Source organism: Lipophrys pholis (assembly GCF_963383615.2).
Source record: "Lipophrys pholis genome assembly, chromosome: 1".
In the NCBI taxonomy this organism is placed as follows: domain Eukaryota; kingdom Metazoa; phylum Chordata; class Actinopteri; order Blenniiformes; family Blenniidae; genus Lipophrys; species Lipophrys pholis.
Genome location: NC_137635.1, coordinates 47,578,616 through 47,600,585, shown reverse-complemented (window position 1 = coordinate 47,600,585; position 21,970 = coordinate 47,578,616). Strand labels below are relative to the sequence as shown.

At 41.3% G+C, this 21,970-nt stretch overlaps 1 protein-coding gene across 4 annotated transcripts in view; it reads left to right on the top strand.

The window, feature by feature from the left end:
• The window catches only part of LOC308116497 (guanine nucleotide exchange factor VAV3-like), a 54,518-nt gene extending 49,727 nt beyond the window's left edge, over positions 1 to 4,791 (top strand). For 2 of the 4 annotated variants that reach the window (XR_013935774.1, XR_013935775.1), the window contains exons 26-27: positions 2,001 to 2,149; positions 3,339 to 4,577. Coding sequence is in view for 2 of the 4 variants with exons in the window: in XM_080474746.1 (XP_080330872.1) it covers positions 2,001 to 2,149; positions 3,339 to 3,380 (191 nt within the window). In the remaining 2 variants the exon portion in view is untranslated. Of the gene's footprint in view, positions 1 to 2,000; positions 2,150 to 3,338 lie in introns of all 4 variants that reach the window. The other 2 variants (XM_080474746.1, XM_080474745.1) reach the window with 1 other exon arrangement.
• The last annotated feature ends 17,179 nt before the right edge of the window (positions 4,792 to 21,970 follow it).

The window sequence follows — 21,970 nt, the reverse complement described above, 5'->3', positions numbered from 1 at the left end:
CCTTTACCCTCTCGCAAAATTCTATCTGTCAAACTTGTGTTTACTTTGCCTATGTTCTTTCTTTGCTCCCAATACGGCCCGAACCCCCCACCACTTGCTCGGCTCCTCTGTAGTTCCTCCTGGCGGCTGCAGCTTTGTTCCTCCCTCCTCCTCGCCTTTCTGGTCAGGTACAGGTAGAGCTTATTTTCTCGCTTTGTCTCTCCTTTGCTGCACATTTCCAGGTTTCCAAATATAAACTGTCTTTTTTTTTGTTGTTGTTGTTGTTTTTTTTTGCCTCTAATAAATAATGTAGTCTAATGATCCCACTTATATGTCGTATTGCAGATTGCATGAGTTGCCATGTGGGAAAACCTATTCACATAAGCCTGTAATTAAAATTCTGAGATATTATGAATTTCTGCCAGCGACATTTCCCATTTAGTGAACATAACTGTAAGAATTCCAACAAAACCATAGCAACAATCGTCACAGCGACCCATCGCTGGCATTTTGATTATATAAAATCCAGAAAAACACCATCAGTTCACCTAATTAACAAGGGGACTTTAGTTTGTGTGGCTTCATTTAATGAACCATAACAAATATGTTGCAGGGAGAAAGAAAAAAAACTTTTAATTTTGGCTCAGTGTCTATTAAAACTTGGCATACAGGGTAAAAGCTCCCGAGCTGTAATCACATGGTGTGTGTGTATACAACATATTTTGTTTTGTATTGCAACGGACTGCTGGTTTGTGCATGAGAATATCCTGCACATACGTGCACGTGTGGGTCGATCTGTGTGTGTGTGTTAGTATGACGTGTCCGTCTTTGCTGGCAGGCGTGCTTCTTTCATCCCGCGTATCGTGGCGGCCATGTCATCTGTAGTTCCACAGATAAGGCAAACAAACGCCGGTGTTCACCTGTGATACGAGCCCTCCACCTGCGTACTCGGGACTGACCTTGTGTCGCCCGATAAGTGAGGATGCACCGCGTGAGCCGAGTTCAACATACACTTTTAATAAGATCGACACATGACCGTGATAACCCGTGACCTCTCGCACGAGCGAACCTTGTGTGTTCTCTCATTTCTGTCTCTTTGCTTTCACGTGTGGTGGGAAGCCCTGAGTCTACGCTTTCTATTGCCTTACCATACCTTTACTTTGGAGAGACAGAATATAAGAAATTTATTGAAAACCTTGTAAAAAAAAGGATGAATGCCAATAATATACCTGTGCACTTCGAAGGGTTTTTGTTTCTTAAATTATAGTTGCTGATTCAACAGAAATGTCTTTCAAATCAAATGCTGAAAGACAAACTTAATTTATATTTCAATATTCTAACTGATTCTGCAGTAAAAAGCACTTTAGATTGAGGATGGACAACTTTGATCAATGTCATTGCCATGGAGCCCATTTGTTATTCAACCCTGAAGAATATAGCTCTTGATTTCATGAAATGAACATGTTTTTTTTTCACATTTAAATATAATTAGTTATATAGTGCTTACACAATAATTATAAATCAGGATAAATTGACATTCTTCACCTCATCACTTCTCAAAGCAATAGTTCAATTATTTTTAATAACGGGTTCATAGACTGCAATTAAACTTCCAATGATCTGTCACATTGATCAATTCCCACACGCCAGAAAAGACCAAAAGATGCCATGCAACGTGCAAGAACACCTCTGTGAGAAAAATGGGGTCTGGTCTCCTGTCCATGGAGGTGAGGATGTGGATTGAACCCAGACACTTCATATCGAGTGTTATTAGAAGTTGAAGCTTCAGTGTGATTCTCGTCCTTTTCAACCTCAAAAACAATCAGATTTAATGTTCATTTGGGAAGGACGCGTCCTGATTTAATGTGATATTTCCTGCACAATCTGTAATTTAATATAACGCAGTTCATGCACATTCTTATCTTGAGAGTTCATTCTCCATTCTCTAGTATCCTTTCGCTATCTGTTACATTCTGTAAAAATAATTCTCCATCATAAGATCTGGTCTCGCTCCCTCTCAGTCTTCTCTCCTAGAGTTGTGGGGATCGCAGTGGCACGATACGACTTTTGCTCCAGAGATACGCGGGAGCTCTCTCTGCTGCAAGGAGACATTATCAAGATCTACATCAAGATGTCAGACGGCTGGTGGAAGGGAGAGGTCGACGGTCGGGTAGGTCCACGACGAATGCCCACACTGCTTTTTACAACTGGAGTGAATATGATTTTAGTCTCTGAACCTCATTAATATTTCAGTGTGCGTCCGAGTTTAAAATGATTAAAAGATGAATAATAGCTGCCTTGTTCGGACAGAAATCAAAACATTTTAATTATGTTTTACGAACTGACACGGTCTATTATAACAATACAGATCAGAGTAGAACAGAATACTTTAATAATCCCAGAGGGGTTTTTTTTTGCTCCGTTGCTCCACACAGAATAAATAAAATAGAAGTTAATATACCAATAAGAATAAAAATTAAATAAGTTATATCAAACATTGATAAATACAAGGCTAAGCGGTGACTAGTATAAGCATAGAGGAATGAAATTAGTGGATTAATACAACAAATATTATGAACAAAGAGGATTTGTATTGTCTTATGGGGTCAATCCATTAACACCTTGAAGTGAAATGAAAAGAAACTTTACTCCCACTGGTCTGAATTGGTGTGCTGTTGCCAAGATGAATGTATTCATTTGAACTAGATCAGAGGTGTAAAACTCATTTTAGTTCAGCGGTCACATGCAGCCTGTGAACTGGTAAAATAGTGCCATTAATAGCCTTTGAATTTTAAATTTAAAGTGTTTGCCTTTTGTGGCGTTGAGTAAAAGTTTTGAAAATGTTTTTGCAGAATGCATATATTGAGTACAATCTCACACATAAAACTAATTTTAATGATACTTCCTGGTGCAAAATTCACTTACATGTCTAAAAAAATCCCTTTGAACGATTTGACAAACTCACTTTGTGTCCGCTACTCTTAACAAAACGGTCAAAAAGTCGATGGTTTCATTGGAATTCTTACAATTTGGTCATTTCTCGGGTCGGGTGGGAGCCTCGTGCAAGCCGGTTTTGGTTCACGGGCCTTACGTTTGACACCCCTGAGTTAGATTAAACTCAGGTCACACCTGGTTTGGACTGCGCCAAACAGAGTTTGGTGTGATTGCACTGTTAGAGGATCTCTTTACGAGTTTTCATGCTGGTCTCGGTCCAAGATGCACGCCTGTGCAGGTGGATTAAAGATTTACTAAAGTATGCACTTCACACGTAATTCAGTTTTGACTCTGGTTTGGACTTTAAAGTCGGTCCACATGTGTGAACACAGTGTGAAAATGTTTTTTCTTCTGCTGTCTCTCAGGTGGGCTGGTTTCCCTCGACCTACGTGGACGAGGAGGACTGACGTCCCTTGTTGAGCAAAGTCAACTCGGCCTACGTCCAAAGCCGCCCACCCAAAATGAGTGCCGTGCCGCTCTGCCCCTCTCGGCGCTCTCAGCCACGTCTCTTCAATAAAAGGTGTAAAGGGGAGCCGGCGGTGCCCTCCAAAACCTTCGACTGCCCTCTGACAGGTTCTGACACAGAGGACATGTCAAATCACAGATTCCAGGAGCGTCATGCCATATCTGGCCTCTCTGCGGCCCTTTCTGCCCCTGAGTCCCACCGGCAAGAACATGTGCTGTACCCAGATAACCCCCCCTCCCGCCTCTCACCTTCTCTTATAATTGATGACTCCATCGGCCGACGTGAGACTTGCCCTCACTGTCATCCTGTTTCGATACCGGGAAGGCTCAGTCCAGCCAACTGGAACACAGATCCCGCTGACAGAGCGCCACCAGGTACTCCACCAAATTGAAATGCAGATGCTGAGGAGCTTCGGCTGTTGCTGGAACACTGTCGCCCTCCCGGCCCTTCAGCCGTCTGCGTTCAGCTTTTATATTTAACAATTCAAATCACTGGAAAGATATGACTTTCTTATCTGGAACTGCCTGCGCTCAGTGCGTCTTTGGATGGAAAGTTTTCAGGAATAAGGAAGGAGCGATCCTCGATTCACATGTCATGTGTATGTCACTGACGTGTGAAGGACTTTCAAAGTTGTGGAAATAATCCACATCTGGGTGAAAGTAGGTAATATTGTGAATGTTCATTGTGTTATTGTGAAAGAAATACATCTTTTATAAATCCGTGTCTCTTAAAAGTTGTTGCTGTTCTACTTTAATTTCCTATAAGCCAGAGTTTATGTGAATATTTACCTGAATTTTAATTGCAGCTCGAGTAACACTTGATAAATGCACTGCAAAAAAGGATATCCCAAATATAAGATATAAACACTAAATTTAAAAAGAAAATGACTTAAAACTACCTATCTGTCCATGCAATCTAGATTGAAGATTATAGAGTAAAATCACAAACTGGAAATTCCAAAATAACTTTGAAAATAAGCCAAGTCATCTATCATGTCTAAAATATGTTTTTTTTAATCTTTGCAATAGACAAATAATTTGCAGTGCATCTTTATCCTGCAAAGCAATAGAAACGGAAACACGTTTGTCTCTTTGCAGGATGACGAGGTTGATGTGAGATTACAACCTATACCTAAGTGAAAACCCATCGTTTTTGCGTTTTCATTTCAGAAAGGTTTTGCGTTTGAATGGCAACGTTTTGAAAACAATGTCCGTTTACATGGAGATGGCAGAAACAATGAAAACGATGTCGTTTTTATATCCGGCCTCTAGTGGGTGCTGTTGTTGCTTTTTGGAATGAAGAGTATACACACATGCAGCAAACAACTATTTGCTATAAACATTAACAACGGGAGTACATATTCTTTGTCCAGAATTTTCCAAAAGTCACACCTTAGGAGCCACTTAAAAAAAAAAATTGCCTTTTGGTTAATTTGTTAATGTTTCTGCTTCTAACTTCTGATAAGCACATCTCAAAAAAACACAACGTTCCTCAAACCTGTGCATTACGTCTGAGCTCATAAAACTAAATGCTGCATAATAAAAGGAGGTGGCACGGTTGTGAAGTGGTTCGCTCTGGACGGAATTGCTTTTCAATGGTGTCACACGGTCTCGTCAATGGTGCTAGAGGAAATTTAATGTCCAGTCCTTTTTTTTTTTTCTTTTTTTTTTTGCTTTGTTTCAGGCATATGAAGTCATCAAAGAGAAATTTATGCACAAAAGGAATAACAAAGCCACAATAAGTTTGGAGGATTTTGTAATCCGAGCTATAGGTTTATACTTCCGTGTGAGCCCCTTCATCTTTTTCATCAAGCGCAGTGGCAACCAGAGAGCCCTTTTACATTCCACAGATTTTGTGTTTACCTCACCTCTTTCTGGTTTCAGAATGAATGATTCAAGGGTGATGTAACCGGCGCTCACTGTCGAGCAAGGTAGCACAAGGGCGTTAAGTGATGCTGTTTTCCTTCAAACGTTCACACCCCGCTAACCATGTGTGTGACATCAATATTTAATAAAAGCTCACTCTTTGTATTGTACTTTTGAAATTTGATAAGCTATTTTCCCCTCTTCAGACAAATCTTACACTGCGGGAACAGAGGCAATGCGGTTGCATCACAAATCAGCGCCGTGTCTGTGACACGCTGGTGGAGGTGCAGTGAAAAACCGGCAGCGCTCGAGTAATGGCTAAATAAATAAACTAGAGAGGAGAGATCAGGTCAATGCACTGAAAAATATTCATTTTCATTCTGAAATTGCCATAGCGTAATAAAAAAAAAAAGGATTTTCAGCAAAATTACATTGTCTAAGCACTTTTTGTTTTTACAATACAATATAATTCATTTTGAAAAATTCGAGACCAATAGAGAAACACTGCTGTCAAGTGTGATCGGTCTGTAGGCGCTGTGTGCAGATTATGTGGTTTTCTTTAATCCTTTGATCCAAACGGCAATTTCAATTAATATGGTTTGTAAAAATATAAGCCATACCGTACACTACGCTTCTATTCTTAATGGTAAATAATGTCAGAGATCAGGGCTGACAAACACACTTTAGTTCAGGGGCCACATAAAGTCCATTTTATTTTGAGAGAACCGGACCGGTAGTGGTATGATGAGTCTTACTTTGTTGTGGGACATACGCAATGAAATTGAAAAGTCTTTAATCCACAAAAACCAAACAATTATACAAAAATAACTACAGTTTTTACAATTTCCTTGGTGGTTTGGCAGATGAATTGGAGCCTCATGAGGGCCGGGGTTGGCCCACGGGCCCTATGTTTGACACAATACAGTGGTAAGCACTCTTGCCTCCCAGTGAGCATATCTCAAGTTGTCTGACGCAGAGACGACGATGTAGTTAGTATGCCGGGCCACAGGAGGGCGCTGTTGCTTGAAACTACACAGACGTGTGTGCAGAGAACAATACACTATAAACGTGAAGAAAATGGAGAGCAGCGGACATCCGCAAGGACTGATGACGCATCGGATGCTATCAGGGGTGAGTCTCAACTATTGAACTATTGATTTGGACTATAAAACTAGAATACGGATCGCAGTCATAACACTACGGGGCCGCCATGTTTGTTTACAACTGGGTGAGCAGGAGGGAGGGGGAGAGATGCGCACGCGCAGTAACAGGCTCTGTGGCCCCCAGCAATCTCTGCAGGAGGTTATGAGCGACCGTGAAAGAATCTTTCCACCTTGGGAGCCGGTTCACACAACTATGTTTTCAAGTGAAAATGCAGAACTTTCGATTCAATTTAGGGGTCCATTTATGTGACAATGGTGCTCGGAGCCACTGTGCCATGTTTAGCATGTAGCATTGCTGGTGTCTGAACAAACAAAACTCTCGAGATACTGGTATCTGTGTGTTTTGTGCAGCCCATACAAGCGCTCATAAATCATACGACATTATGAAATGCGACAGAGCTAATGTGACAGACTGGAGTCAGATGAGCAGCATGTTTCAGTCGTGGTGCATGCTGAAATATGGTTTTACAGGAAATCAAAAGTTGGAGCTGTTTAACAACATTTCACTGGTGAACAGTTGGCTGCTTAATTCTTTAAACAAATGCAAGATACGAGTTATGGGTTTATGCCAGAAGATAGTACGGTAAGCAGGCTAAGATCAGCTGCTGTGTACACACGAGATGCTGTACGCCTGAGTCGTGGCGGGAAGTGACGGCTGCAATAATGTGCAAACGTTCAAGTGACAAAATTTGATAGTATCGAGATAAACCATTTTGTGCACGTGCAAAATTTCCCACGTCACTGTCTTACGCAACACGTTCTACAATCATTTCATCAAATTTTGCGCAGCAAGTTCACATTGTTGTGTCGATTGCCTTCTTTGTTCGGAGCTTGTCTTAACATGCACAAATCTGGCACTGAAGTGTCTGTACGAGAGTGTTTATGTATTTCCCGCACTTTTATTAATTCATTACAGTTCAGACACAATTCCATGTCAAATATAAGAGTGCATTTGCAGGCTGGCGCCTCACAGTGTTGGCATTCTTGTAATGTAAACACTCCCTCAGGCTTTCTTTTCCCCCAACCGCTCTGCAGCCTCTCTAATGACCAAACCGAGCAGAGGGAGGGCTCCGCTGCGCTCACCGTAACCCCTTCCGTCTCAAAGAGGCAGAAAGAATGGCTCGCTAATACTCTTCCTCTCCTTAATCTGCCTGTTCCTGTCTTAGTCAGAGATGAAAGGCGACGACGGAGGAGTTGGACAACAGCCAAAGAGAGAGAAATGGACGTACGAGGTTGCACAGAGTAGATAAAGTGCACGGGGAGAGAGGATGACGAGGCGAGTGGAGGTATGTTTGTGCATCTAAGGCAGGGACAAAAGGCAGACGGAGAGGGGTTAAAAAATAAATAAAATAGACGAGGCCCTGCATCATCTTTATCTGTCTTGAATGATCTCCTTAACCCCAGTCTTTGCCAGTCAGCCCCTCTGGATCTCTATATGGGGTTAAACAGGGATTTAACAAAAGCTGGAGCTGCCCTCAAATACGGTGAGCTCTCAGTTTCCTCTCAAAAGGGCTCGACTCTCCGGAAGACTTTATCTGTGAGATTTACATTCAACTGCTGACTTGTGACCATCAACCCTTCTTACAAAATCATAATTCCACAGCTATAGACTTTTTGTGTATTCAGACAAGATACATAAAAGGCTGGCGTGCAAGGGAAGAGAGGACGATAGGAAATATATATCCTGGGGTGTTACAAAAGCAACAAAGGCTGCTGACATTTACTTTGATATAATACCACAGAATCAGAGTTTAATGTACAACCAGACCAATAAAAGAAGGACAGTGCTGACAGTGATTATCCATCTATCCGTTTTCTGAACCACTGAGGGTTGCAGAGGTGTGTGTCCAGTCCCAGGTTACATACTGGACACACAGGTACAGGTTTAGAGTCATCAACTGGTCTCAGGTCCTGTTTACACGACGGCATTTAGTGAAAACTCATAGTTTTTGCATTATCGTTGAGGAAGAGTTTCACGTTTGCAAGGCACCTTTCTGAAAACAATTTCTATTTACACGGAAATGGCAGAGACACTGAAAAGGATGTCGTTTTCAAAGCATATATATATATATATATATATATATATATATGCTTGAATTAAATCCCAATTATTTGCTTAAACACTATTCAGAAACCTAAGCCATATTGCACAGTGCTGTGACTCCAATGTAAAATAGACTTGGAGAGATGAGTGAGTTAATTTTAGAACATTTTTATTACCTTAGAAAGTCAGACAAGTTCAGTCATAATTCAACCTTAGTCGTTCCTTCTCCAATCAACACTTGCATTACAGCAGGAAAATATAGACAATTGTACAGAGTTTTGACAATTATGATGAAATTATGGTAAGTGGGAATGTCGGGTTAAAGATAGGGAATCTTGAGTGCTCACAGAGCTTAAACCACATCGTCTCTCCTCCCGGCTCTAATTCTCATGCCTCATATGTTCCTCCTAATGTTTTTCACACTAAAATTGTTAATAGCTGATGGGATTTCCATAAAACTTTCTCATATGCATGCTTTCAATTGGAATATTATAAGACTTTATATATAGTTTGAAACGGTTACACATATAGTTTTTGAGTCAGGCCAGTTAAACTTCAAAATTGAATTTCTAAATTAACATTTCTTCTCTAAAATCAAAAGGAAGATGAAATAAGGCAGATTTTTCTGCTGCTGTTCATCAGGTTTAATCTCTGTGTCACCCCTCCAGGGAAAAGAAACCCACAATTCTGACACTCTGAAAACCGAGGGTCCAATTGTTGTGGTGGAAAGAAAGCCAGGTGGAAGGAGTAACCCTTCTTGAACATTTTCTGGAATTATCTGTGTTGATGAGGGAAATGCTAGTATTATTAGGTCTGAACAATTGGTATGACAGGATTACAAGAGTTGGAAGGATGAGTGAGATGATAGAAAGATGCATAAACTTGATCATTACAGGATAGCAGCATGATGAGAAAAAGCAAGAGGAAAACATCCAGGGGTGTCAAACATAACTTTTGGGGAAAATTCCATGTATTTTGTAGCAGAAATTTTCATTAAAATTTTCTTTACGTGGACCTTGTTGCGATTTTTGTTATTAATTGTTTGGTGTTTGTAAAAAATTTTGACATCTTCATCATGTATACTCTGCAACGGAACAAAGAAAAACAAGTGTAATTTTAAGGGTTATTATGGCACTATGTTACCGGTCCAGCCTCGTTAAATTTGGGCCTGAACTAAAATGTGGTTGACACCCCTGAATTAAGACGTAATAGGTGTAACCACATCTTAATAATGTGAGGGAATGCTCTTACGAGTCATTCTTGGAGGAGTGGTATGAATCTGTGCGATCTGAGGTATTTTGAAAAAAAAAAAATAAAAATGAAGAAAGCAAAAAACACACTCACCATTGGCGCGCTCAGCCTGGATGGTGCTGTTAAGTCTCCGCGAGGACTTTGTCAGTGCTACCCAGCAATTAAGATCTCACAGATCAAAGCTCTCTAAATGAGCTAATCCTTAGAGAACTGCTGCTTTCTCCTTCTCTCTCTCTCTCTCTCTCTCTCTCTCTCTCTCTCTCTCTCTCTCTCTCTCTCTCTATCTCTCTATCGCTCCCTCACCCCAGTTACTTCCTCTTGACTCATGGCTCCATGTGCCGACTGCGCTTTGATGCTTGACAGCAGTGGGTCCTCTAAATGTAAAATGGTGAATAAATGTGCATTAATGGCTAACACTTTCATATCCTTAATGCCAATTTGCACAGACTCCGGGAGCGTGTTTTCAAGGGTCTGAAGACGTAATTGGCGATCATGAATCGTTCGCCGCTCAATCTGATGACCGCGTGCGGCGCGGCCGAGTGCCGAAGCCGAACACAAACTTATGGAGATCCTATCAGCAATAGAGGCCTTTAGTACAACGCTCGATTGTGAGCGATATTAATACATCTCAGCCCGCGTCGGCGCTCATGATGCAACAAGCCCCTTCTGAGGGCGGCGAGCTGGAACCGGCGCCGGCGCCGGCGTGAAAGCGAGCGACAGCTTTGAGGTCAATAGTTGTTCAAAGGAGCGTGACGCTGCTCGCTGCTTAGCGGGTTGGTCATTATCATAGGGAAAGCGGAGCATCTGCCCGTGACTCCCGGGGACAGGTTTAACGAGGTGCTGCTGCTTGTCATGGGGGCAGCTTTGGCAGGGCCTGCCTGTCTCTCACCTCGCTCGCCTTCCTCCAGGTCTGTGTGTTTACAGCTGCCTCCTTCCATCAGGGAGCCATTGTTTCATGACAGCCTTTTGTGACAGAGGCTTTGGTCGTCCTGTTTTATTTCTCCCCTACTGTAACTTGATTGCCCTTTAGTTTTTTTTTTTTTTTTTTTTTTTTGTCTCCACACTGTGTGTCTCTCTTACTCCCATCAGTGTGTCATTCTTACTGTCTGTTTAACTGTCCAACTGTTGCTTTGCACCCGTTATTGTCTTTGGGATTTTGTGCCACAGCCACTACCTTCGCCTTACTTTCCTCCAGTCCACAGATTAACTGGCGGCACAGTCAACAACGTTTTGTCACAAATGTGGAACAAATGTTTTTTTGTTAAAATAGTCAACCTCGATTTTACCTGGCCGCAATTTCAGGGCCCATTTACATGACAGTGTTTCAAGGAAAAAGTCAGTTTTTTTTTTTTTGTTTGTTTCAGAAAAGTTTCCCGTTTACACGGGTACCTTCTAAAAACAACGTCCGTTGACACGCAAGCGGCAGAAACACCGCAAATGATGTAGTTAGCATGTTGGTGCTGTTTTTTTCTTTTTGTGTTTAAAGTGCACTCACATGCGTGCAGAGAACAATATGAATAAAATAATATAAAAAAAGAATATAAACATTAAGAATGGTGAGCTCACGACATTTGTGTGAGCAGACAATGAAGTTGGATTGTACTACGAGTGACTATAAAACGACCAAGTCCCAGGAGACTATGGACTTGGAGGCATGACACTGCGGAGCGTGTGCAGAAGAAGTATTTCCTCCAGCCGTGGCGCGCATCACCAGTAGCGGCGTTTCCACCGTCAATAAGGAGACGGGCGCTGGTTTTCAGAAAATGTCACTTTCGCTCATTGACACTGCAACAGAGTCCCGGCATTTTCAAAAAGTTACGCCTTGGGAGCCGTTTCCAAAAAGTTGTCCTTTCATTGGCTCAGAGCACAGTTGCCGCGTAAACAGACCCCAAAAATGCTATTAATTAATTAATTAATTTTGCGGTTTCACTTCAAAATTGTTGCCGTGGAAACGGCGCCTCAGTCTCAACTTATGTTTGTGCGCAGCTCAGATGGTTTACCAAAACGGAGGGAATATAGAGGTCATCCTTTTGTACATCAGTTTATCCCTTTGAAAAAGTAACTTTGTGTGGATTATCCCGATGAACCAGGCATCACTTCCAGAAAATACTATTTTCTGTTTGAACTTTAAAAGAAAAAAAAAAAAAAAAAAAAAAGGTATCACAGGCTGCACTTATTGTCCTCTTTTCTTGCTTTGATGCGTGACAGCTCTTCACAAAAGAAGGAATCGTATCAGATTTCTCCATTGTCCAACGAAGCACATCCCGCCAGCTGTGCCGTTACCGTTTCTCTCCTCACATCCGGTGTGTGCTGCAGGTGTCACATTTGTGAGAGTGGAGGTACAGATCTAACCACGTGTATAAGACAATGGGTCATCTGTGGACGTTGAGGATTTTAAGAACATAATAACCTCCTAATCAGCAGTGTGGGCTTCTCAAAGCCGCGCTTACAGCATAAAACAACCTTCGTTTTCTTTTTATCAGCTTATAACTGCAGCTTGCAATTGAATTCAGAACAGGTGGTAATCTTTCACACGTTCAGCAGGTATGTTATTTTGCTTTTCCCAGTCAGAGGTGTTTATGAGGAAACTCAGGGTCCAACGGGGAAAATAAAAAAAATGAAACAAAAGCACATAAACCCCCTCGCAGCACGTGAGAAAACGAGCCATTTCTTCTAACCACCGGGAACTCTGGGACAAACTGTGAATAGTATCTTTTATTTATGGACAGTGTCGGTGTGATACATAAATAATTTCTCCTGCGCGGTGTGCCGGGATGAGGACGGTCCACGGTGCCAATCCCAGCCACAGCTGATTTCCAATCTAGGTGTGGCACTGGAGGGTGGGAGTGCTGGATTTGGCACCGGAAAGGAAGAGAGAAAAAAGAAGAGAGTTGTGACTGTGTGTGACACTGGATAGGATTACCATCTGCTGCTGAAGAGCGGATTGCCACCCTAGATTGTATTGAAATGAGGGGAACATCAGATTGGTTTGCGGTCGTGACGAGCAAGCAGAATAAAATTTGGAAGCTTTCGTTTACCTCCAGAATATAAATCTGCCCGGCTTAACCCTTCATCCAGCACGTGGTTACCTCTTCTCTGCAATGATCATGATAAGTTCAAGACAACTCCTAAGCGCATGTTAATTGTGTTGGAATTGAACATTATTGCTGTGACTTTTCTGCTTTATAAGATATATGATCAGGTAAAATAATTACATGCTTTAAGAGCTTTGACCCTGAATACATGCAATCAAATCGATTTATTGTTGAAATCATGTCACCTCCGGGATGATAGGTGGCGCTATGCACACTTTCAGCTTCCTAGTATTTAACATTTACAGTTAATCTGTAATGTAATGGTGTAAAGCCAAACTTTAGTCCATGAGGTTGTTCACAAGATGTTCTTTCATTTGCAATGTTGTGATTGAGTTTGATATTACTCTCGAAATATACACAGGTCCATATTGGAAATACAGGGTAATTATATTTTTGGGCATTCTTCATTTATCTGACTTAAAGTCGGCTTGGTCTTGAAGTTGGTTTTCCATTGGAAGGTGTGGCGTCCGTATGAGTATGAAGCAGACTTCAACATGACACTGAGTATCGAATCTAATCAAATTAGATGAGGGAAAGACACAAGAGAAACATGAATAGTTTGGATATTGTCACCTTTTATTTCTTCATCAGCGATTCATAATCCGTGTTTGCACATGATTGCCTGCATGTGCTGTTCAAATAAAAGTCGCACAAATGTGTGTGATTGTGCACATTGTGTCACATTTTTACACGCCGTTCATCCAGGTGAAAATATGTTGTGGAGCACAACATTTCAAGTGAAAACGCGTGCTTTTCGCGTTTTTCGTTTCAGAAAAGCTTCATGTTAACACTGCAACGGCATAAACGCTAAATCAATGTAGTCTAGAACAAGTGGATACTACGACCGTGGTGCGCATGGGGCAGTGGCAGCACTTCTGCTGTCTACTTGGGACGGAGCCCGAGTGTCTCCACAAAGTTTCACCTGTATACACAAGCGTTTTCGAAAAGTTTCACCTTGGGGGCCATTTTCAAAAAGTATCGTTTTCAGTGGCTCCAGTGTCGTGTAAATACGCAAGTAATGTTTTGCATTTGCATTTGAAGTCATTCACGTGTAAACAGGCCCTGAAGTAAATGGTTAAAGTTTCCCGTTATCTCAGTGAGAGTCATGAAGGAGTTAAATTTGCAAAGATCAACCAGAAAGTTAAGGTGCTCATTATTTGAAAATCCACTTTGTTTGAGCCAAAGAGAAAAGAAAAAGGTGAGAGAATTGTACTGGCTCACAATGCAAGGGCAGTTTCAAAGGAAAGGGGTATCACAACACTGTGAACGTTCACATTTCTCCCTGAGCTAATGGACGTGAACAGAATAGAAACATTACTTTCTCTTTTCGTCGGTTGCAATAGCAGAGTAGTTGGGAGGAAGGTATTTCAATTATGTTCCAGCTCAACTTCCTCTTTGTTCTATTGATTCTGTGGTGTATTTTGGTTCCGTTTGCCGAGCCTGCGCACCGCCCACCAGCTGTCCTTGCAATGTCAGAGATGTGAATAGGAGTTTGATAAAGCCACATATGGCATGCTGCTCCAACCTCTCCATAAGTGCCATTCTGAATGTGTTGTCACATAAATGGAGTCGATAAGCAGAAGAAAATTGATTAGAATCAAGAGGACGGGGCGTCTGGTGTTTGTGACTCGGTGAGGATGTGTACAGTTGTGCAAAAGTGCTGCACGCGCTTGTGCACGAGTCTGAGCTTCAAGCATGTTTGATGTGTTTTCATTAGGGTGAACATCAAAACCACAAATGATGTTGTGATGTTCAGCTGGAAGTTGGATAAAGCAGTATAGAAAGTGAATGCATGTTTTACTTATCTGTCTGCATGCACGACTTGCAGAGGTCAGCATCGACATATAGAGAGGGCAGGGAGGCTTTGGGCATTATGGGATTCGGCTGCAATAACTAGCTTTTAACACATGGAATTGATAAAAAAATAAAATAAAAATAAAACATATATATATGTATAGTACAAACGAACAAGTTCATTTTTAAAATTTGTTTAAAAAAAATTTAATAATATATATGTGATTAAAGAAAACTACTTGCTGCAATGTGTAAAAACCGTAAGAAATTCTAGTAAACAAACGACTGTAAATAGGCTAAAGTCCCCTTTATACGACAACATTTTCACATGAAAACGGCAAACTTTTGTTGTGTCTGTTATCGACAACGGTGCTTGAAGCCACTGAAACCGCAAATTCTGGAAGATGGCACCCGAGGTGGAACGTTTTCTAAACGCTACGACTCCGTCTCTGGGAAACCGCAACTTCTCTGAAATGCTGCCACTGCGCATTCGCACTGTAGTTATTAGTTCTTCTGCACACGCTCGACTTGATGGACAATAACGACTATGGCGGCCTCGAGAGCGGCGTGACTGACTACATTTTTTTCTGCATTTCTGCCGTTTCCATGGAAACCGACGTTGTTTTCTAAACTTTGTAGTGTAGCATGAAACTTTTCTGGAACAAAAAGTCAAAATGATATGTTTTCACTTGAAACATTGCCGTGTAAACAAGCCCTGAAATTGTAATGGGACGTCCAGTGTTTTATACTTAATAGCTCACAAAGGTTTTAAAGAAACAATCAAAAGCTGAAAACATATGATACCTGCCATGATAAAGGGTTAAACGATCTAAAGCTGAATCTAACGCTTTTCCATCCACTTATTTTCACCTACCTAGAAAAGACATGATTTGCACTACCTTGCATTTATTGTTTGTTCTGTGCAAACCCAACATTTCTAAATGCCTTCAGCACAGTCAACATTAGCCAGCTGTCTCAAATAAGCACTATACAGTGAGTACTTTTAAATTGGTGCATGCAAACATTTTGCAGGAGTAGGTGTAACTTTTTTTTTTTTTTCCCCCTTCCCCTCCATCTTGGTTTTCTTTCTGGCAGCGCTGGCATCTGCAAAGAAACTTTTTCGAACAAACAAAACTGAGAAGCAGATAGATAGACAAATAAATAAATAAGAGTGACTGAAAGCTGCCGGCTGCCTGGCAATAAAAGCTATGAGAATAGCGATGCCTCTCAGAAGGAGAATGGAAAAAAAGAAAAAAGAAGAGACAGGCTTTATAGAAACTGCAGCTCTCCATATGGAGCGGAGCTCTCATCTCTTCTTTTGTTACAGTGACAGTCGAACCAGCAGCTGAACGTCGCGCGGTGGCAGGGTCAAGGACGACTTCGTCTAGCAAACACTGAGCTCCAGTTCTGTGTGCAAGTTCTCCATTAAGACTCCTCGCTGTAAACGTACATAAACATCCTTGAAATGTTTGATTTAAAAAAAAAAAAAAAAAAAAAGAAGACATTTTACATATCTCTGAAACCTTTAGTTGAAAACAGCCTCGGGAAGAAATGCGGGACACCCATATTTAGCACAAATGATTAATATTCAAATGTTTTGAGAGAAGAGGAAGGTTTCTATTTGTACTCATTATATTATGCAGTGCATTCGTAATATTTACTCACAAGTTGTTTTTGAGCTCTTTGATCTGTATAGATGGATATCGGTTCACTAATAGGCTGAGGTCTCCAGTCGTGCTGCTGAGCTTCTCCTTTCCGAGACACTGAACACCCCCTGTCTTAGGTTATGTAACTTTCTGTTGGTGCCACCAGTGCTGACAGCGGCAGAACACAAGGACTGCTCGTGTCTAAAAATGTCCTCCTAATACCCCCCTCCTGAGTCTGGGAGGTGAACGGAGGAAGGACAAGGCGTCGCTGTGACACGGAACAACGTGGAGTACAAGCAGCAGACAAACTCTTACAGTATTTTTTTGAGTTCTGGCTCTTGAACCTGCACACCTTGAAAATCCAACTTAAAGACAAGAGTATTTGTTTGGTATTCACTATATGTAAGTTTCACAGGAACAGCGTCAGTGGGGCATTGGTGACCGAGAGGTTAAGGCCTCGTTGACACGTTTCAATTGAAGATTTTTGCATTTTCATTTCAGAAAAGTCACCCATTCACACGGCAATGTTTTGGAAATGATGTACGTTTACATGGAAATGGGAAAAAGAGGGAAAAAACGGTGTAGTTTGTGCTGTTGTTTGTTTTGATAACAAAAACACACGCAGACAACAATACGGTCGAAACATTAACAATGACAGTACACAGACAATCTAATGGACAGACGACCAAACTAGATTATCACGGTGACTGTCAACCATAACACTATCAAGTCCCAGGAGAATATGGACTGGGAGTCATGACACTATGGAGGCAGCCATTGTTGTTATTGTCCATCTACTGAGCATGTGCAGAAGAGCTACTTACTACGGCAGTGTTTCCACCATCTACATGGAGACAGAGTCAGAGCGTTTTCAAAAAGTTTCATTTTCCCCAGATCCACGGAGAACACTGGAGTGTTCATTCTCAAAATGTTGCATTCTCAATGGCTCTGAGCACAATTATCATTTAAACAGACACCCAAAATGCAACAAAACCTTTGAAAACTTTCTCATGTAAACGTTGCCATGTAAACGGTGTCTCGCAAACGATGAGGGAGAATATTCGGCTGATTATTATCCCCAGTTAGGCTTTACAATAAAATTCCTTCTCTGTGTGGAGCATTTGGTGGAACTTTTAGAAAAGGCTCTGTTCGACCTGGAAATGGGGAAAAACGCAACTTTTTGAAAACGCACCACGGCTGTGTTAAGTAGTTCTTCTGCACATGCTCCCATATTATCCTGGGACTGGGAGAGTTTCATTACAAAAACAAACGACAGCATTGACGAGTGGCCGAACATGAAAACATGGTTTTCAGTTTTTCTTCCATTTCCCTGTAAACAGACGGCGTTTTCAAAATGTTGTCATGTAAATGCGAATATTTTCTGTAACAAAAATCCCAAACTAATTTCACTTGACTTGTAAACGAGGAGTTAGTTCAATAAAGTAGTATCTAAGATGAAGCTATTGTTATGCAGTTCCAAAAGAAATTTTCTTTCCCCAAATATTGTGCAGAAGGAGAGAAACCGTGTAAAATATTGTTATGACGACACTTGAACAGTCGGCAGACCATGCAGAGGAATTATAGTGCTGCTTTTTCCAACAAATGTCAACGTTGGCTGTGTCACACCTGCTCTTGAGGCAGAGTAATGGTCTCCATGCGGTTATTCATCAGCCTTTTCGGGCTATAATCTACATTTAAGCACTAGAGCCTTGGATCTAACCTTAAAGGTTTTTTTCTTTTTCTTTTTTCTTTTTTTTTTTGAGTGGTGATAATAATTAAATGAAACCCAAAGCCTGGAGCAAGGGTCATAAAACAAGAGTTTTATTGCACTAACATGTCATAAATGTAATTGTCTTACACACACACACACACACACACACACACACACACACACACACACACACACACACACACACACACACACACACACACACACACACACACACACACACACACACACACACACACACACACACACACACACACACACACACACACACGCGCGCACGCGCGCTCGCTCTAAGTCTCCGGTGGGCCACTTCACATTCAGCAGAGCCGGTTCGGCCAGAGGAACCTTGGAGGAAACTTTTAAATCAGACTGTGGACGAGGCTGGACAGATATGATTCGGTGACTATATTTAGGATTGCCGGCACAGTAATTTTCTAGGCTCTGTCATGTCTATGAACCAATTGACCTTTTTTGGTCGGGCCTCTCGTTGATGTGCAAGTCAAACTTTATGTTCCTGCATGTTATATACTCAGTTTTCAGGATGGAGGGCAGATTTACCATCAAGGTTTTTGAGCCAGTTCGTCTTCGTTCTGTGGACAGAAGCAGGTGTCTAACTGCAATAACATGTGTTGCTAAATAGTTTGTTCTTGCTTTGGCTTTGCCAACTACTGAAATGCTGTCCCCTCGCTCACTTTTTAGTGCGTAATGATGACTTCTTTGTTAGAAAGAGGATGTGCTGTTAATGTGAACCCGATGGATAAATGAAGCTATGAGTCATGAAATCAACTCCATTGGCTGATGATCAAAGTTTGTCCAGCAATAACAATGGCATTTTAAGTACATTTACTCTAATGAGGATGTGACAATACTGACTTTTATTTCAAATATATGATAATGGGATGCTGTTTTTTTCGATCAAGGATGTCAAACATGGCCCTAAAATGTATTTGAAATCCATGCTTTAGATAAGACTGACAGTAGAGACAATGAGGGCACAACAGTCCTATAGTGAAGCAATGACTATTATAGCTTCCTCAGCTAAAATAGTCATTTTATATCAATAGATTCGGTCTACTTCCACAAGTGGTAAGTTTGAAGAGTCACAGTTCTGTGTCCCTCCAATGTTAAATGTGTTTAAACCTCTTAAAATTGACATTGTGGTCATTGTCCTGTAACAAAACAAGGATTTTTATTGTTGGTAGTCAAAGCTAAATTCCATAATTTAGCTCGTTGACTGAAGCATTATTGATCAACAATTTGATTACTTCCTAATTCACCTTAGGTCCCGTTTACACTGTTTTGTTTCAAGAGAAAATGGAAAGCCCTTGTTGCGTTTCTGGGGTCTGTTTACACGACAATGTTGCTTGGAACCTCTGAAAAATGCATGCGCATGTGTGGTTTCATTACAAAAACAACTAACCGCAGCTACTTGTGACCAAACATAGAATTTCCATCGTTTTGAGCGTTTCGGCCGTTACCGTGTTTCCAACACAAACAGGGCCTTATTTTCAAACTATTGTTACTTGCATTTGATATTCATAAACACTTTACTGAATTGTGCTCCTATCGATTCAGAACAATAGACCTTTATATATAGTCCATAAATGATGTGCCACCATTGTTTTTTAGATATAGGCTGGCCCATTTTAAGGCTTACCTCACATACTTGGACAAACACGACAGAAGGTAGATGCTTTATTACTTGTAGTTCCACCTTTACGTTCCACTTCAATATATATTCTTGTACAAAACACATTTTGATGCATTTCTTTTGGATAACAGGATGGGCAGCAGTTGCTATTGTGGGGGACTTTCTTTATTTTCAGGGTCACTAGCATGAACCAAAAGCTGACAGCTATTGGATGATAACTGACAATATCAAGACAATACCTTGATTTGAGCTCAAAAAACCTCCCTTTGCTTCAAATGCAATGCAGTTGTAGTTCACATGACAATTAATGCATCCCTCACAGTTTTGGTTTTCTGGTTGCAGAAACTGTAATAAAAAAAAAGAAAAAGAAATATTCAACATTTATGTCATCACTACTAAGATATCCAAATGTGGACCAGCCATGATGCTTCCAATTTACTTAAATGAATAGTTTTTTCCTCACCATTTCCTCCAAAAATGTCATGTCTGCTAAATAATTAACATCCATCTGTTGCTGGTGTTTTGCACAGTTTCACACAAACCTCACCTCAGTTTGCCAACGTCGCTTTCCAAAGCAGGAGTCTCTGTCAAAAAAGGCTGCTACTCTTTTCATAGACAGTGTCATTTAATGAGAGGCACTTACATTAGACTCCAGCACAATTAGGTGCTTCACGACAACCTCGGGAATAAAATTAATCTCTCAAATGAAATTGGTCTCAGTGCTCAATATGTCACCCAGTGGGATGCAACTTCATTTCTATTCATTGACCCTCCATGAAATTAAAGCTCATTTCCTGAACGTGTAGCCGCGCCGTGGCTCCCCCAGCAGGATGCGGGCTTTCAGCCGTACCGGCTCAGAAAAACTTACCCTCTTCCCATTTGATTCGAGGATTAGATCCGATAACAGATTCGAGCCGGACAACCTCTGCGACAGCCGTGCAATCTCCTTTTTTTTTTTCTCTCTCCCCCAGTCTTCTCGCTGAATTTACATAAAGTTGATGGGATTTTGGCTCAAAATTCTTCGGATTCTCCCACATCATATGCGCACGACAAGCAACGTGTTACAGCACAGTGAAGGAAAAAACAATCGTAGGCATAGGACCGGGAAGTTATTTGTTGTTGCCTCAGTGAAATGGTCAATGGTTGGCATCGATAGGGTTTTAAGATCCTTTAAAATGACATTCAGCTATTGTCATTGGCTTGTCTACAAACAATACACTGCTTCACTCTACACATCTTGTCTTAAATGTCATGTTACTACCTAATAAAATTACTACGGTTCAACAACAAGACAAAGACATGTTTTTTCTTTTTCGCTTTGGTGGTAGTATATTGTGTACGTGTGTATGTAAACATAGTTTTGACGGCAGCTCTCGGACGAGGAGCGCCTCGTGCCACACAAGCAAAGAAAACGATCAAACCAAACTCCTTTAGCGCACTCAAAGAGTCCACATCGACGGTAGGACAGGTCGGCAGCAATAGAAAACAAGTAATACATCTTTCCGTTTCGCGTAGTCATGAAAATATCTGTTTTATACAAAATTAAATACAGTTACAGTATGTTACAATTTGTTTTTTCCCCACCCCCATACAGTCGAGCTCAAGCATGACTACGAAGCCTCTTGAAAAGAAGGAGAAGAAGAAAGAAAAAAAAAAGGACTAGATCGGTACTCGTAAGGGGCATGAGAATAATACATGTGCAGCATTTTGGCAAAAAACAACAGAGCAGATGCCCCTCAGCAAAATAACGTCACCAGGGTCACGAAAGCACAGGAAGGAGGAAGTGAGGACGAAGGGGAAGACCGAGGTGAGGAGATTACGAGTGAGGAAGGAGGAAGGAGGCAGTGGGGCAAGATCTTCCAAGACGTTCCCCGTCCACACTATTATTTTTTTTTTTAACTCGAGAAGATATTTAGAAATCGTGTGTCTAGTTTTGTACAGTTTCGCTCTCTGAATGCGTGTAACTCGATCTGAGAGGGAGTCTCCAGTCTGCCTTTAACGGGATAATCACAAAGCGAAGGGCTCCAGTCGTTTCCTCTGTGAAGTTATGGGACAACAGCGGCGGCACCGTGCCTCTTCCAAATCCTTCGATCATTCAATGTAACGCATCAGCTTGTTGCACAAATAACACAGTCACCCACCACTGCGGCCTGGGATTTACAAAAAGAGTTGTTTATACTGTATGCCGAGCACATTGTCCACACATTCCTTGTTCTTTGTGTCCTTAAGGTCGAGAGTTCAGTCCCAGCGTCTGTGGTCTCGGGGTTTTGGTTGAGGATTTGGTTCAGGTCTC